General features: G+C 37.5%; 1 protein-coding gene across 1 annotated transcript in view; it reads right to left on the bottom strand.

Annotated features, from left to right (window-relative positions):
- Positions 1-408: 408 nt before the first annotated feature.
- Positions 409-18719, bottom strand: part of ROBO1 (roundabout guidance receptor 1) — a 312664-nt gene continuing 294353 nt past the window's right edge. Inside the window, exons 24-29 of the mRNA XM_082054528.1 lie at positions 18355-18606; positions 14188-14597; positions 12272-12424; positions 4193-4501; positions 2731-2930; positions 409-2120 (exon numbers count right to left, since the gene is read on the bottom strand). Coding sequence (XP_081910654.1) covers positions 2106-2120; positions 2731-2930; positions 4193-4501; positions 12272-12424; positions 14188-14597; positions 18355-18606 — 1339 coding nt within the window. The 3' untranslated portion in view covers positions 409-2105. The remainder of the gene's footprint in view (positions 2121-2730; positions 2931-4192; positions 4502-12271; positions 12425-14187; positions 14598-18354; positions 18607-18719) is intronic.

Genomic DNA, 18719 nt, shown 5'->3' with positions numbered 1-18719 from the left:
TAGGCAGGTAAGAAAGCTTGTATTTGTGCAGGCCCCAATAAACACATGACTCCTAATATTCATTCCCTTCACACATTTGGATCTTATTTCCTTCGTAACAACTGTAACTCACCCCTGAGGTGAATGCTTTTGTTGGTACAGATTTTCTTCATCAGCCTTCTCTGGAAATTGGCAGGCTAAGAGATGTTTTTGTTATCACAGCTCATGAAGCACCCAGAAATCAGATCTTTAAGGCAATCAATTTTAATTATGTAAAATCTTAGGCTGCATCCAGCTCTCCCGCTTTGCTCGTGCTACTGTGACTGCAAGATTTCCGTGGAACAGATTCCGACTCTTATCAATAGAAACAAGATCAGAGTTGGCCACAGAATTACGTTTCAGGGAACACAAGAAACTACGCAAGGAAGATAATGTATTTGAGAACATTTTTAATAAATAATGTGACAAAAATTACTTTTTTGATTATTGGATCCTCAGTATGCAAAATTATGGCTAAAATATGAGGTTTCTTACATGAACATAATGAAAACATTAATCACATGGATTGTTCCTTTAGTACTGCACACCCTTTCTATGGAACCTTTCTTTAAAAATCAGCTAAATGAAAAATTTCAGTCCTCGGTAAACACCAAAACACTTTTTTTTTTCTTTTTTTTTTTTTTTTCATTGGGGCTAGTCCTGATAGCTGTCAATAAACAAACACACATTTTTCCATTAGCACCAATGACAAAGGAATTTTATAATTACAAAAAAGATCATAAAATCTACAGACAGAGGACATCATTTGGCAAATTTAATGCAACTAATGCCTCTATTTCAGCTTTAATGATAAGCCAATGTTGAGAGAGGCCACAGCAAAATTGGTAATTTTCTGTAAGACCAGGAAAAGTGAGAAGTGTTTTGATTATGGCCCACATTTACGCTTATTACTTTATTGTCTGTCATCATTCAAATATTCCAAATACAAACATAGAGCATTAACAAAAAGATGAAAAATATCCCAAACAAATGCTTAACATTTCAATAAGACAAAAAAAAAAAAAAGGTTAATAGTTACAATGGTTTACAAACAAAGTTTAGTGATTGTGCTTTTAAAACCAAAAAAAAAAAAAAAAGATAAGCAGTGCATTACAAAAGAATTAATTGCCAAGATCAAACAAAACTTCTTTAAGTGGCACTTCTTCTTTAAGGTGAATTAACACAAGTAGAGGTCTGAGATTTGGGCCAGTAACATTTAATGATATTACCCAATCATTATTAAAAACGTCCATTTTCATAGGCATTGCTGAAGATGAAAATTAGAAAAAGTTTCAGATAAACTTGCTCACACCATGATTAGGCAAACAGCAATCACATTGGCTTACCTCCTGCCTATCTCAAAGGACATTTTTAATAAGAATGTACTGAATGATTAAAATGGAAAGACAAATCAAAGTACCACAGGGGATTTAAAATGAGTACATATTTACAATAAGAGCCACCTCATCCCAAATTAATTTTACTTGCCTTGGTAAAACTGTATCATCTGCGAAAGGTTAGCAAGAGACTGGCAGAAAACAAGACACGAAGTCTGTATAGAAATTGCAAGATGCCATTTGCACTAACTGCAGACTACAGTGAAACCCCCGGAATAAAAGAACATTCTGCATGATGTTTGCCTGGGGGACCTTTTGGATCAATGCCGCATTACTTGCAACATTATGGATCGGCTCACTGGTGTGCCGGCAGCGCGCCAAGCACCGCCGCGCTGGGGAGAAACCGCGGGCTCCCGGGCTCTGGAATCCCCTCCTGCTCTAATCCTGAAGCAGCAGCTGGCCCAGGGACCACCAAGAGCAGCTCACCTGCCTTCTTGGGCAGCAGAGGTGATGCACGTAACATTACGGAGTAGGCAAGGGCCATTCCTAATAAAGAGGGTTTACAAAGAAAGAGTAAAATAAAAACTAGCATTTCGATGGCATGAAGAAAAAAAAAAAGGAAAATTGTACACTCTGATTGCACTGAACATTATTTCTGGCGTCAAACATCATCAGACTTGAGGCATCTTAAGTGATTTTTTTTTTTTCTGATTAGATTTTAAAAGCCTGTTACAGTACATGTCGTTGTCTTCAGCTTTCTGTTTCCTGTAATTAAAAAAAAGCACAAAAATGACTACACGTTACATTTCATTATTTAAAGTTTTTTTCACATACTTCTTAGAGATTTGTTACTTTTCAATAACAATTACTACCTCGAATTACATGCAGCAACATGACTGCATGTTGGACACCCATTCTACAATCAGGATTTAAATGGAATTAATATCGTTAGGCAGATAAAAAGAAGAAAAAAAACTTCATGCCTTAATATCTAATAAAATCTAGAACTATAAACTTTCAAAAAATATGAAAGGCAATGTCAGGGCATTCTTAGGTGCTATAATGCCTTCTTTTCACTTTTGAGACAATCTGGATAATGTGAAGTGCACTTTTACATACTGTATTTCTAAAAGTTCTGTTCCCTGGGCTTTATTGTGGTCACAGTTATACTATGCTACGTGCTACTTGTTTTTTACATTTTTTGACAAATTCTAACAGTTTCTTTCTTGGATTTGGCATGAGGTTACTAGACAGATAAATATACTCATTTCTGTGAAGAGCACTATTTCTAATTCAAAGTGTTTTTTCTTGGCATCTGTCTAAGCACAGAAAATAGTCTTATTCTAGTCATCTTCAGTAGTACAACTACAGTTACCTCCATCTCTTCTTCTTCCTCTTCTCCTTGTTCATACGCTCCCAGTACTTGCATTTCTGCAACATTCCTTCGAGCTATATTTGCTTGATCTGACCTCTGTCTACCTCCTGATCCTCTTGATGACATAGAGCTGGAGGAGCTGGGATCTCTAGGATTATTTGATGTTGGAAACGTTGGTCTAGAATATGGCAGGATGTCCTCTGTATAATTAAATATATACATTGTTATGTTTACAAGCCCAGAGACACTGTGATCCTAAAATTTCTGCCTGCAGTTGATTTATTTTACTCTTTATGATCCTCAGTAGGTCTAAAGTGATGCCTGACCGGAATACGGAATGCACTGTTTCCATAATAGCATTATAGAAGCTTTCTTGAGGAAATTTATAGTGTTCACATGGTAACATTCACCACAGAAAAACTAATTCATGATTACTGTCCATTTAAATTTATGATCACTGCTCTATGTTCTACAGGAAAATAAAGAAAAAAATCACCCTTGTAGTAAATTTTCAATATGACTGACTAGGAGGAAATGACAATTTATGCATGATACTTGGAAGGAGCTCACTGCATCTAAATATTAGACCCTGTATTTCTCAAACTGAGTTTGAAACAAAATTAGTGGGCATGTTTTAAAATTTCAGCACCATCCCCTTAAGGTAAACTTGTAATAACTTTTCTCTCTAGTAATCCACTGTAATCAATACCAATCTGGTACTAGTATGCCCATTTAACCAAATTAGTGCTCAGTCACCCCTCACATGGGTCCTGGATACCAGTAGGAAGAAAGGACCAGGCGTTTGTACGAATCTGTGTTGAAAAGTTTGGTGAACACTTGGCAAATTAATGTTCCATCAATCAGTAATCTTACCAGCTTCCATAAAGAAAAGATTCCATTGACCAGGTCTGATCCACATAATGCTGTTATCAGTTAGTATTAACAGTTAAAGCCTTGCTACTGTGGCTTTCTTATTTTTTAAACAGGACTAGGGTTACAAATAGACAAAAATGGGCCAAGTGCCAGTTCTTTGGTAGAAAAGTTAAATATCTGACTTATAGATTTACTATCTGACTTCAGCCACTTCCCTTGTAAATTAGATTATAACTAGATAGATTAGACGTAACTAGACTATAAATGTATGGTAGGGGCAAGGATAATGATCCTTACAGCTCTTGCGGAAAATTTCTGTTTCAGCTTTCTCAGCGCTAGCTTTAATGCATGATGGGTTCATAAGGAAAACAAGACAGAAAATCTATGTCTTTCATAAGCTTCTGTTTTCATTTCATGTTAATGAGAACCTGCGTCATGACCTGTATTAGCACACATAATTACAGTAAATGGTGACAATTCAGCAGATCTAACTTCACTTACACTGTTGTTGTGAGAGACCTGGAAAGAGCTGCCTCTTCCCTGTGACCAACACACAATACTTTATTAAAACCAGAGCATGCAAAATAACCTTGAGGAAGATGAGCTTTTGCTGGTGTGGCTTCTCGTTTTGGTGCTTTATTTCCTCGCAGTTTCCCATCGCTCTGCTGTTCCTGTGATTCTCTCCGCTCTCCAGAATTTGTCCGCACGTCCGAATGCTGTCGCCCCTCCACCCCGTCCCTCCCCTTGTAGCCGCCTCCTTTCCTTTCCGCAGACCTGTCTGTCCTCGCTTCTATAGAAGCAAGTTTTGGCAACATGACCGGCCGCACCTCCAGCTGTGATTTGGACTGGGCGGTTGGTGATTTTATAGCTGGAGGTGGCACAGGAGGGGGTGGCAAGTCTACAAAGTTGAAAAAGAACGATGATTACAATGACATCATACACCAACAAACTTAAGAAATAATATTTAACTTCCACCGAAGAAACAGATGCCCTCTTCACTTTTAGCCTTCCCTCTGCCCTTTTCTCTCCACCCCAAAAAAACTATTATGTTACTGTTAACAACTGCTGATGGGTATTTTCCCAAACCTTGAACTTCAAAAATGCAAAGTAAAAACCTCCCATTGCCTTTTCAAAACACAATATTTTCTTAAAAATCATTACAAAAAGCTGTAAGAAAATTAGGTACTTGGATATTAATAAATCAGTTATGGACATCAACATAGAATTAAAGACATTAACATATCTTTGCTGATATTTATCCCCTAGTTCATTCAACACAGCTGCTTGTGCTGTAGTTACTCCAGGTCTTCAGTGGTCTGAGCGTTACAGCAAGCTGGCTGGGGTGTAAGAACGCATTTCAGACGCACTGCTGATATACCTAAGATAAGCTATATTAATTATTGCATTCTTCCTTCAAAACAATAAGTTAATCTAACATATCTCTGGTGTCTCTGGGTATCTTACAAGATATCAAAAAAATCCACACTCAATGAACGAAGTAATAAGCTCTCTGGAAGAACAAAAAAACCCCTAAAATGACACACAAGACTTGTGAATTTCTCTCAAGTTAGCACAGCTGAAGTAGTTCTAAAATCATGTATATTTTTAAATAGTATTTATAAGGGTCACATATGTTTTACTTAGTCAAAGTTTTTTATTCCTGCCTTAAGAATGTGTAGACTCTTCAGCAGGATACAATAGCGCTCTGTGGAATATGAAAAGTGAAGGAAAAAAAATGTAAAAGTCAAACAAGGAAGTGACCATACAAAAGAGGCTCACAACAAAGCTGTAGGAACAAATCACATGTGTGTAAGAGAACAAGAGGCTGAAAAAAGTGAGACATGGAAGATGTTTCTGAGGTTAATATTTTCAAGTGAGATTGCTAAAAAAAATAACAACTATTAAAAAATGTAACTTCAGCATTTTCTGATCGTGTGTATTCATTCCTTCTGCTTCCACAAAAATCTTGGAGCAGCTGTGTTTTTCAAACACCATCGCTACACATATAGCTAATTCACAGTCTATTCAAGAGAACATTTCAACTGAAAATTAACTAAATTGTGCCAAAAATAAAGGTAGTACTCCTGAATAAGAAATAAAATAGTCATCTGAAATACACCTATAAATTCAGTTATGGCAGACGCCAGATATTTTTGAGAAGTTTTCCAGTGACACAAAGCGCAAATGACTTGACCCAGCCTTGTGAAAAGGTGAAGCAATGCAGCACTCAGTGCTCTATGCAGGCTTACTGGGCACCATCCTCCACGTTAAACTGGTGGCATAACTTGGAATTGCCCTTGACCTGTTTTAAATAGGACTGGAAGTTAGATCAGTTGTCTAGAATGGGTTGATGAGGAAGAAAGAAGTCATAACACTAATTTCCTAAAGCTGAACATTCTTCAGGTAAAGGAGACCTGTAAATTCATTCTTGCTGCATTAACTTCACTGCCTTGCTAAAAAACAGAAACAAAAAACCACCAACCACAAACAAAAAAAACAACCAAGCATAGACAAAAAAGGTGAGGGAAACCACAAAAAAACCCCCAAGCAACCAAGAAAACTTCTCCTTGTTCCAATTTATGGCTTGAATAAGGGACAAAATCCATTTAACAAGAAACACAGAAACTACTTTCCTTCTGTTCATCTTAGCTAAGAACAAGTTGGAAAACTGGCCTTATATTCTTTGTAAACTTTGTAGGGTAGTTTTTTTTTCAAACTCTAATGGTTTGGGGAATGTGAGTTTTACAGAGTAGCTGAAGGTAAACAATTGAATACTGACATTTAAGCATCTACTTAACACTCACCATTCACAGATGTCTTCTAAGAAAAAGCACTGTCATTTCCAAAACTTGAGAGGCATAAGGGAAATTAGCTGGAAGCCTGAATATACTAGGTGGCTGACTCAAAATAATTTTACTTATGGAGTGGGAATTATTACGCTATAAAGAGGAACAAAGACAGATCTGTGGGAAATGGACTGGACTTGTTTAACTGAGAGAATTAAAACTGGAAAATGGAGAGGCAACTTCTGATTCAATAAGATATTAAATACAAGAGCTTTTGGCAAGAAAGCACAGACCAGTTACGTTGCATTCTTTTGTTATCCACAATGCTTTAAAAACATGGCTTACAGTGGTAAGCTCTGTCCGAAACACAACGTCAGCAATGAAACTCCATAATTCCGCACATCAGAGCAGCGTTCAGACTACCTCCTCTATGCATCTAAAAATGCCCCGTAAGCTCTAGGCACCAAAGAGCGAACCAAATCACTTTCACTGTGCTGCCCAGCCCTGTAGATGCTTGAATTCAATATGTGCCTACACATGTAGACATTTGGATCACAGGGCTTGATAGCCATATGAGCTTAAGTGTCAGTATCTCTCAAAAAACTCTTGGTCTGAAGGAGTGTATAACCTCCTACAACTCAACAATAAGGTGAAAAATTGTGTGACGACTTCAGAATAGCATGTCATCTGTTCCTTGTAAGCTCAGTGCATCAGACCGCATCAGATCCAGCCCGAAACTTATCAAACACAACAACTGTCCTTCAAAAGCAATGCTGGAGATGGTGATGGCTCCTATCTTTTGCAGAACACTTTTAGTGATTATAGAACTTGGTCAAGATTTAAAAAATAAGATAAACTCGTCCTTAGCCTGAGGATATTCAAGAAATATCTTCCTTCCTCTGGAAAGCATCCTTCTCACGTCTTCTCTCAGAAAATGACACAACGAATTGTATGTGGATGAAGATACTCAAACTCAAAAGCGTAGGCTTCTGGAACCACAGCTGTTCATGCAATATCGCGTGTCTCACATTCCCCACTCACTGTCCCTATTAAGTTATCAGAGCACTGAATAGCCCTTCTGTTGAGCTTGCTGATGTAAAGGGAGTGCAGACACTTAACATCAGCCTTTTCAGTCACCCTTGGAGCCAACCTCCAACAGCTGTGGCACGGCGATGCACTGGCTGAATATCAAAGGAACCAGCATCTCTCCTGTAGCGTATAAAATACAACTTGGAACAAACTGCTTTATTCAAGAATCCTACCCAGCTACACAGGACAACCAACAAAGTGGTGTTAAGTCTTGACTATGGAAAAGAAAGATGCATTGATATAAAAAGTTTCATAAAATGCCAGTAGCTCTATGGTACAGTAATAATTAAAGAAAAGCGATATTCTTTTTTGAGAACATTTTTGCAACCTGCAGGGAAACTATAAAAATCTTCATTATAACACAGTACTCCTCGCTGAGAAGAATCCTTTACAGAGGAAAAAAAAAAATCTTTTCAGAGGTCAACACTATTACACCCCTGTGGTATTTATTTTAACAGCTCAGATCACAGACAAAATCCAGATTTAATCTGCCTCCTCGAGTACAAACTGGCACACTTGCTATTAAAAGGAAAATGGAAGCTTCCATTGTGAGGAATGAAAAATAAATCACAAAGCAACATCAAACCAATATAAAGAACTCAGAGGTATTTGTTAAAGGTCAGCTGTGCTCACATGTTTCATTCATGTCTATGTATTACTGTTGTACTGCTTCCCACGTAACTAAAACAATTAATGGATACTGATTCATAGTGCAGCCTACAGGGGAAATCTTCCGTATTTGTCTTTTGAAGGGAGCGTTGAAAATTTTCTAAATGAGAACATACACAGGAATAATGGAATAAGCAAAACACCAGCGGGGAAAAATAATCTGCTGAGTTAGTTTGCAACTGAAGTGGAGAAAACAAAAAGAATCACAAAAAGATGAATTGTAAGTAATGACAAATGAGGGAATTAGGCCTTATTAGGCAGCTCTATCTTTTCAGCGTTATCGGGTTGTAGATTTCTACAATCATGCCCTGAAGAAAACAGCAGAGTTACAGATTTGATGCAATATTGGGGAAGATACAGAGTGAATTATTTTCAACTGCATATTCATGCGGGCATGCAAATGACAAAATTATTCCTGACTTAGTAAAGCTTTAAGATCATTTAAGATTCCTAGTTACATAATAACCTCAGCTACGATCATTCATGTACTAAAGTTATGTTCATGCTTTTTCTTACAAGAAACATGGCTTAAACTGTACACAATAAAAGCAGTGGGATTTTAGGTTGTAGGGTTTATTTGCCTTTACGTACATTTATGTAATACTTTTGTCAAAACCATTTTCACTTCACAAAGCCTGCCTGAGTATCAAAAACAACATTTACAAAATATCTCACAGTGGAATCAAAAGTAAGGACTCCAAAGAGAACAGGTATCTGAAAATTATTATAATTCAATAAATAGCTGTTTTTTAGCAGAGGTAAGAAATGCATTCCTACTTATTTTTTACCTTGCTGAAATGTGTGCAGAGTAGATTATTTTGTACTGCACAGGCAGAGGGAGACAAAAGTACAAATGGTGTTGGCATGCATAACAGCTCAACATTTCAAAGCGAAAATTCAAAGAAATATTTGGCAGAAATTCAATTGCCTTTTGTGAGAAATTCAGCTGCCCTAACGTCATGTCACTGATAACACAGCTAAATAACTCAGTTACAGTCTCAACCAGATAGTTGTGAAAATGCTAGATTTTTTTTTTTTCTGTCACTCAGAGGTTCAAAAAAGAATCAGGATTTAAAATCTCATGTGAACTACCAACAGTGCAATTTCTACTGAAAGACATACTGAATCGATGCAATGACAAAGTATATTTTATCCTTTTTATCCAAATGCTTACAATTCTGAGGGCTTGTAATTACTACTAAATCACCTTAAGACAGTTCAGAAGATGAATTCATATATATAATTTTTGAAAAGACAAAAATATTCTTTTAAAATTAGATTTCTTAAATTAAATATGTAAGTAGGTCAGGCAAGGTTGAGAAGGAGGAGACATCTGTTAGTTGGTTCTCGTAAAGCACTCTTAGTAGTTAACTCTCTAAAAGGCTAGATGAAGAGCAATTAAAAATTCATACATTTTAATCCTTGCCACCTACTGAGCAAAGATTTTTAGCAACAAATATGGAGAACATTTCTCCGCCTGGATGACTGTCAATGAACAAAACAATTGAGCAGAAATCACATTCCACATAAAGGAGAAACCGATTTGAAGTAATGCAAGCAGAAAATACAAAAGCGTTACTACTTCAACAACACAGAGTAGATCAGAGGGCACTCTCTTTAAAATAGGGTAGTAGTAAACCTTTTACTGCTACTTTCAGGAGTACCTACCTCCTTCACAAACCTTGCCGTATAAAGAAAAAATAATACAGAATTTGTTAATACTTTCATATATTGGCTGCTGAAAATACTCTTGGCATTTTCAACCATTCATGCAACGACTTAATTTATTTATATAACCTTTCTGTCAGCCAGTAACGTCATTGCTCCATGACATTGACTGGTATTTCATGAAACTGCTAGCAAATACTAATTCAGGTAATTTGGGAACAGTAGAAAGTTCTTTATATGTGAAATTAAATTCCATTTTAAAGGCTGAGAAAGTAATGAAGCAACGTATTCTTCTCGGTTTAGTATTCAGTGCTTCTGGCCACCAATAAATGCTTAAATTCAGAATATCTACTTTGTTCTACTGCAAGCACACATATGTTCACCCACTAGGAGAAAAAAGAAAATCTTTGTATAATGCACTCCTTTAGAAAAAAAAAATAACAGTGTAACATCAAGCCAGTAGAAAGACGTAAGAATATCTGGGAAAGGTCACTTGTGCTTAAATGTTTCATTCACATCTCTGGAACACTTTTCTTCACTTAAGGAAAAAAATTAGTAGATGTAATTGAATAGATAATTCTAAAGGGACAATATACTAGATGTGGCTATTAAAATGAATGGTTAGAATCTTCAGTAAGGTTCCAAATATGCTTATGCAAATGTATGGAGGGAAAAAATAATAATAATAATAAAAAAAAAATCAAAACCAAACAAGCCCTTCAACCTTTGAACTGGGTTTTATTAGTTCTGTTGAAATTAAAGCCATAATTTGCTGTTCCCCAAATGACCACACTATATTGCACACTAAACAGGTTAGCGAAAATTCTTACCTAATTAGAAAATATGCTGAAGTAAGCAGGTGCTATATAACACAAAACAAATATTGATCATGGTTGCCAAATCTATTGCAATATCTAACCATAATGCTCTACGATTTAACTTTGTATAATTACTTTCACAAAAACCTGTCATCAAATACAGGCCTATCTCTTATTTATTCCTGTGTTAGATGAAAATGGCCACATAAAACTCCTGTTCAGATTTTATTTCTGATGTCCTAGCTGTTGTGTTTGTATTGAGGTTTGATTCTCAGCCAATTATTCAGTTAAGAGTATTCTCTTCAAGAGAACAAAAGCTCATAAAATGTCCACAAAATCTTGCAAAATGCCGTTACAAGGGTCTCAAAAATGCTAGATTTCTGGTGCAGTTTTGGGATTTACACCTTGTGTTGTCCTTTCACAGAAGCAAACATGTACAAAACCACTGCAATAACCTCTTGAAATCAGATAATATTCCAACAGCTCAGTTTCACTGACAGAAGGGGCCTGGGCATAAGCCAAGAGGCCCAGGTGCACGGTGTCATGCCAGTATTTAATGCAGCCTAATATCAGATAGATGCTAGTGAGAAAAAATACTCAGAATAAAGTATAGATAATAGCACGGACAACCACTCATTGCTAAATTACTTCTGCTCATCGTGCTGTGAGCTTTGTATTAAATTTTTTCATCAAGTGGCAGGAATCACAGGGAGAAGTGACTCAAAACTCCCTTCTTGTAACCCTGGATAAGGATCTATAATATTAGGCTTTCATATGATAATGGCAAACGATGTCCCTCTTTGAAAAAATTCAGACTGGTAATGAAAGTCCTAATCAGATTGTTGTTCTGGAGAATCAGAAGGTGGGGAATGACGCCCTTCCTTCCCCTCCCCGCCATTAGCAAATTTAGCAAACTTGACAAGATGGGTTAAGTCTTGGAGAATTTATCTTACATGAATTTCCAACAAAGGCCGTGGGTTGTTTTATAAAACTGGAAAGTAGTGCTTTAATAAAAGCTGCACCACCTGAGGCATTTTCATTAAAGGCTCTCTCTGGACAACATCACAATGTTTGCATTATCCTCCTGTGCTCCCAGGAGAATGCCAGCACTACCTTTGCAGCAAGAGTTGATATTGTGTGTGAAGGCATGAGAGAAGATGATTGGATTTTGCTTTTACTCACAAAGTAACCGCTCGCAACAATGCTGTGGTCAGGATTAAAATTCATTGATTTCTGTTGCTCAGCATTTGAATGGTAAATAGTTTTTTTTTCAGGGAAAGATACATTCTGAAGGTTTTAATAGTCAGTCATGTGAACGAAGATTTTAATCCTAACTACATATTATTCTCAATGACTGTACTATTTATGCTATCTGGGCTCTTAAATAATGACAGTAATTAGCCGATTAGGACACTACAGAAAACAGGTGCAAGGCTCTGGAGTGGAAGCATCAATGTGCAATATTAAGGAACTCAGGCATTTAAAATGATTAATCTGTTCAGTGTGTTTAGCAACAGGAAACACAAATCACTGAATTCTGAAACATAATGTTATCTCTGTGGAAAAATTTCACACGCACGCGCTGAATGCATATTTAGAAAGGTTCACTGACGTGTTCACCCATTTCAGTGGACTCACCATCTGTGTAAACTTCTCTGCGCAGATGTCCTGGCTGGTGTTTTTGCTTTTTGGCAGGTCGGACCTTCTGTATTACAACAGCACTCATGTTGCTGTCGGTAGAGACAGGGCTGGTGGGTCTAGGACAGTGTGATGCATGAAAATGTCTACGGCCTGGAAATTGTTAGAGAACAATAGCAATGATTCTTCTTATCTAAAATAAGATGTTTTCATACTTTCTCTTTCTTCACTTCAGAATGACCTAGCTATACAAAACCTGAAAATATGCTGGTGGAACAATAATAAAACACTCATGCTTCCTATCATCAGTTTTAGAGTGAGCTGTAACTAAACTGAAGCATTTGCTACCCTGTCAGTAGGCAGGTTGGCTTAGTTGCACAGAAATTATCCAGCTGTTTGATAGCTGGTAGTTCCTGCCCCAGGAAGCTGAACACCACCAGCAGTTGAGCACCGGCAGCCTCTTCCCTTCCAGAATCAAGAAAATATTTCAGTTCCCAAAGGACTGTCATGTCCCCTAGCTCGGGCAGTGCAAGGCCACTCACGCCATGAGCAGAACAAGACACCAGCAGGTCTTGGGTACAGATCCCCCCTCTGCTGTTTTGAGTGAATTACCAGGAATGCATCGGGGATGTACGACAGCTTATTTGCAAATAGGAAGTGTCACCTTCTTGAGACGAGTAGTCAGGTATGGGTACAACCCATACATAAAAATTACCGCATAACATGAACTTGGCTATTGTAAAATTATTTACTTGTAATAGTAACGGGATATAAAAAGACCTTTTCTAAATATATGTAAATGTACACACACACATTTATATGAATGTATATGTAAAAAATGGATAAAATCCTGGCCCTGTGGGTATGAATGGGAGTTTTGCCATCTACTTCAGTTGGCCAGGATTTCATCCAGAATTACTAAATTACCTCCCCTCTCACTCTTCATGATGAACAGCTGTGTTGGAATGAAACAAAGAACTGCTAACTGGGAGAGGATATCAGAAATGGGAGGAAGGCTGCAAATCTGTGGAGTCAGGGTGGATGCAGTTCTGACAGAGTACCTCTTCTCCAGGTCGGATTGACTGGCAGAACATTCATGGATCTGCTTGAAACCTGCATCCCACCCTGCGTTATTCTTAGGTGAACTATAACAATATACACTGGGCCTAGTCAGGTGACTGATTACCTGTATACATCCAGTGTTGCTAGTAACCAGTATGTTGTGAACCAATAAATATTTGAAATATTGTATTTCACAGGTCCAGTGATGATTTAGGAGAAAAAAAAGAAGAAACATATGCATAAGGCCTTGCTGCATATGCATAATCTACAATCTGAACTGCAACTAATAACAGCTGTCAAATTATGAAGCCAGCACAAATCCAGTTCACATCAACAATACAGCAGTAAGAGCTTGAACAGCATTCTCCAAAAGATAACAACAAAATAAAAAATGGAAAACAATTATATTATGATCTTTTTCAAATCCAGTGGAAATATGACTGCAAACGTTTGCTATTTATTTGGACATTTCAGTACAGAGGGATTAAATCTCTCATGAAGAGTGACTGAAAACACTGGGACCCTTATACTATGGAAAAGGATAGAACTCTGTAATCCTTTTTTTTTTTTCTCATTCAGTTCTGGTGAAAATCCAGCAACAAGGCTGAGGTTTAGTAATAATCAATACGATCAAAAAATCAGGAACTACTTATGAAGAACAATGTAGAGCAGCAATTTATTTGAGCTGTTTCACCAAAACTCCTTTTCTGGCTTTTCCACTAGTGTAAAATGACTGCCCCTCATGAATTTCTACGTGTTGTAAGCACAACAGGAATCCAGGGAGCGGTTGTGGAATAATACATTTCACAATGGCCATTTTTTTGCTTCTCCCCTCAAACAGAGGACAAACTCACCTCCTGCTGCATCCTGCATTTGACGTCTGGCTACTTTCAGGCCAGCGTATTCCGCAGCTGCTGCAACAGCCTGTGCAAAATCTGCATCGGTAAAAAATGATCCATCAGAAGAACTAACGCTGGACCGCCCACTTGAGATGTTATCTTCTTCGGAGGCTGAACCCCAGCCATTGATCATGGACCCTGTTACAGAGCTCTCCAAATCCCCAACGCTGGAGGCAGGTGTCTGCTCAAGGCCACGCAAAAGGAGCTTTCTGTTCTGCATCTTGGCAACCTCCATATCTGCCTCATCCTCTTCCTCTTCTGGTGCGTCAGTATCCATATCAGAGACCAAGGGTCCTGAGATATATCCGTAGGTATGTGGTGGGGAAATAGGCCTTGGAGGGGGTGGAGGACTCACAGGTTGACGTCTGTATAAACATACAAGGGTAAGAAGAACTGAAGCCACATAACATAGTCAGAGGAAACAGCAGATTTATGAAAATATTTCTTTTATTTCTCAATAAGCTTGACTTGCCTTTTTTAATCAACAAATTTTATATCTGAAAGGTTCAAGGCTGTTTGTTGTTTTACTTTCTACTTTTGCTGTAAATCAGAACTGAGAGCTATGCAGTTTGAAATCTACCGCAAAGAAATCTGATTTTTTAATACGGTCCCTTTATCACTGTTTTTTTATGAAAATCAGCTTATTTTGCATAAAGCTGATCCTTTTCCTGAAGCAGCACATGTACAGCTAGGCAAAAAGGTGGTAACAGTTCATGTGACTATGTAAACAAATTTGTGCACCCTCAAGAGTATGAGCAAAAGAAGTGTCCGTGTATCGCTCTAGAAGCTTGAAACTATCAATGTCAACAGACGCTCCTATCCATAAATATTATCTTCCCTCCAGCCACCCCAGTGATTCAGAAAGATATGAAAAGAGATACTGTTATTTTATTATTCTCTACTGTAACATTAGTTCTAGCTCTTAAGGATATCAAAATGCATACAGATGCATGGGTTCAGTTATTTTGAGCTTAAATCATCAGTAATGGTGTCTCCAGCTTGAGGAGGCAAAGTATTAGATATCATGACATCAACATTCAGGTTAGTTAACACTTCACTCAAAAGTCCCAAAGAGTAACATTGTCAACAGTTTTTCTCCACAGGGCCACAGGCATGCTCTTTAATTGCCATTTGTCTGATAGGAAGCAATACTTCGTGCAGCAATGACTGTACTTCTGGCTTTGCTTACCGGGAATTTCTACTGCAGTCTGCTTTGAAAAAAATTCCAAAGTAATTTTCCTTTGTTGATTTTCCCTCTTATTATCTCATTGACAAAAGGTGACTCTCATAAACTAAATCTTCTCAATTGGGGAGGATGCATTTTTTTTATTTTAATAAATCAGAATATTTACTAATCTTGAAAGGGAAGTTTAGCAAGGAAAAACCTAATACTTTGTTGGATGAACAAACTGGAACCTCTCTGGACTTCATCATCTAGCCACTATTTTCCACTTGTTGTACTAAGTACTGAATGGAAGGAAGAAAGGTCAGTTAGGGACATACACCCAATAACTATTTAATAGCCCCTTTCTCCCCCCAAATCCTAGAAGCCATTGCTGCATGGGAATTTCTACCTGCTTTTGACTAGACTTTGCCCAGTAAAGTTCCACTGCCTTAATTTAAAGCTCTTGTGACAACTGTCCTTGTAATATATTTGCCAGTCTTCGTATTCTCTAGGTTTTGGTATTAGGAGACAGGCAACCGGTTACAAAATATGCTCGGGTGCTTGACAATATAGCTGATCTGCCAGCCTTTCAGGACAGGCTAATTGAGAGCAGCTGGTTCATGGGCACACAGAATTAACATGACTTCCTTCATGTTATCTGATGCAGCGGTTCTCACTTTAACAGTGACATTGTCTTCTGTCCCACCTCTCGCTTTAACATTGACATCATCTGCTACTCACTAAATCTTCAGTTTTTTCTCTGCTTGTCTGCTCTTCCAGAGCACAGATTTCTATTTCAGTTTGCTGTACTTCTAGCAAGCTGACTGAACAGAGAAACATTACCATACACTATCGCCACTAGAATCATGTTCTAGATGCCTGGTTCTGATCAGAAACTGAGATAATATTCAGCAGGGCTACAAGTAAAGCTAATAAGAAGTATGACAAATAGTATTTTAGACATGATTTTCATTATGAAACCACCATTTACAAAATCCCTCAAAACAATACAGAGAGGCACCACTCAAAATGTGTTCTTAATTGGAAAGTATTGCCACACCGTATCCAAAACAGAAATCCCCCTTCCAGAATGGGCTACAGCTGTTGAGCACAGTGCATCCAACTCCTAAATGGCAATATCATGGGTCATATCAATGCTGTTAGATGGAAACGGTAGGCAGCCAAGCCTTACAAATCAAGTAAATAGAATTCTGTGAATCTGCTAACTGACAAGATAGATGTAGCAAAAAGAAAAGAAACTACGTTTGAAAAAGTACAATAAAAAGCCAAACATAGTCAGTAACTATTCTAAGACTTTCAGTAAAGTTAGAGTTAACCATTGTAGGAAGAATAAATACACTTTTTATTGTTTCAGTTATCTCAATGAGTAAGCTCTATGACCTAGGAGCTTACATTGGAACATCCTTCCAGATACTTCTGTCACTACTTTTATGACATTTATGGTGACTAGCTGTGAGTCTTTGTGTTGAGCAAACCTTCTACTTTCCAGGGAGCTGCTGCTGGTTATGCATGTTTGCAAACATCTGCTCCAATGGCTATTACATTCTGTGTGTCAGTACACGTCTCCCACCTTTCAAGACATGGTAGCTGAGGCTCTGGAAAGGCACTCACAACACATTCCTCACTTAGCATTTCCCTTTCCCATTAGTGTCCAGATAGTTTAACCTCCAAATAACCCAGAAAACTTCAGTGATTAAAGTGAACACTTCTGTGCCTCGACGTATCGGTGTCAATGAAAATTACAGGAAAACATTATTAGCCACCCACTAATAAAAGGAGTGATTGTAACAACTCAGGAAGACAGACAAGGAGAAGAAGATACACAGTACAAGAAGTGTTGCCATGCAGAACAAAGAAAACAAAATAAGGCAGATCAAGTAGGAGTAGGGAGCAGAAGCAAAAACAGAGATAAGCCCTTAAAAAAAAAAAAAAGAGATTAACAACTACTGCTTACTTGAAAGAGGGAAACATAAAAATGAATCAACTTTTCAAAAAACATTCTGGAAAATACACCCATAAATGTCCAGTAAGCTATATTAATTAAAAAAAAAAATAATTCTTCAGTCTACTCGTCAAGATCAGATTCATTTCCTAATAATAGACCTGCATTTCACTTCGAATAGAAAGTATGACGACAATTTTGCAGGTAAAAGTGTGTATATTTGTGGTAATAAACAGTATGTGCAAATGACTGGAGGAAAAAAATAATAAAAGGAACAATTTGGGATGGAAAAGCTGTACCTTCTTAACAAAAAGCAAGACAAGTAAGCATCATACATAAAAAGCCTAATTCAGAATTCACTGTTTTATGGGAGAGAAGCTGTGAGAGTGTATATGCAAAATAGTCTGTACTAAAAGCAACTCAGAGAAGAAACAATATTTCCCTGTAAGAAATATCTATCTTTATTAATATTGGTCATTCCTTTAAATAAGGGTAGGTGGAAGTGTTAAGAAGATTTTGCATGCAATAATTTCCTGTATTAGGATTTATGAGAAAAGGAAAATCTATAGGTTATATAAATTATATATTTATATATATTCATACCTATTGGTGACAAGTTAATTGCACAGTTACTGTGAAATAATGCATGCTATTTTATGGTAATAATGCAGTAAATCTATTGGAAACAATGGAACTGTAATTATATGGTAAGCTGTGTTAACGATACCACTTTAATATCCTGATGACTGTGAATTTAACTTGTGTCAGCATTGTATGTACCGTAAAGTGATATACTGCATTTCTTTCCATGGTATAATAATAAACCAACTTAATTACGTATTTCTTAGGTTACAAATAGTTCCAGCATTCCAGACTAGAAGTTAAATATTCACAGAATAAGTATCATGGGGAAAATCTTGGCCTCACTGAATTCAGCAAGAAATTTCAGGATGACTTTTGTCACATCTCCCTCGCTACATTCGCATTGACACACCTCCGGTCAGGTTGGTGCTGTATGTGTCCCAGATCCTCCTGACAGTCCTGTAACATGGGCTGGAGCTCCTCCTGGGGAGAGGGGGTGAGGGTGGCAGTTGACTGATGGCTGTAGGAGACAGCGGCTGGAGAGGAAGCTGCTCCTCGGATAGGTGGAGTAGGACCTCGCTCATCTTCTTCCTCTTCCTCTAGCTCATCCTGCTGCAGATACATCCTTGCAGGTGGGACAGGACAAGGAATTTCTTGGTCATAGCTAAAATGAATTTTTCAAGAAAATAAAGACTTAAATTTTTACTGTGTAATTACCGTATCTGATACACGTATAAATAGCCCAGAAAAAACAAAAACAAAACCAAACAACATTAT

Source organism: Streptopelia decaocto, assembly GCF_964273445.1.
Source record: "Streptopelia decaocto genome assembly, chromosome: 1".
Classification (NCBI taxonomy): Eukaryota; Metazoa; Chordata; class Aves; order Columbiformes; family Columbidae; genus Streptopelia; species Streptopelia decaocto.
Note: the sequence above shows the minus strand (reverse complement) of the source record. Positions and strands in the feature narration are given on the sequence as shown.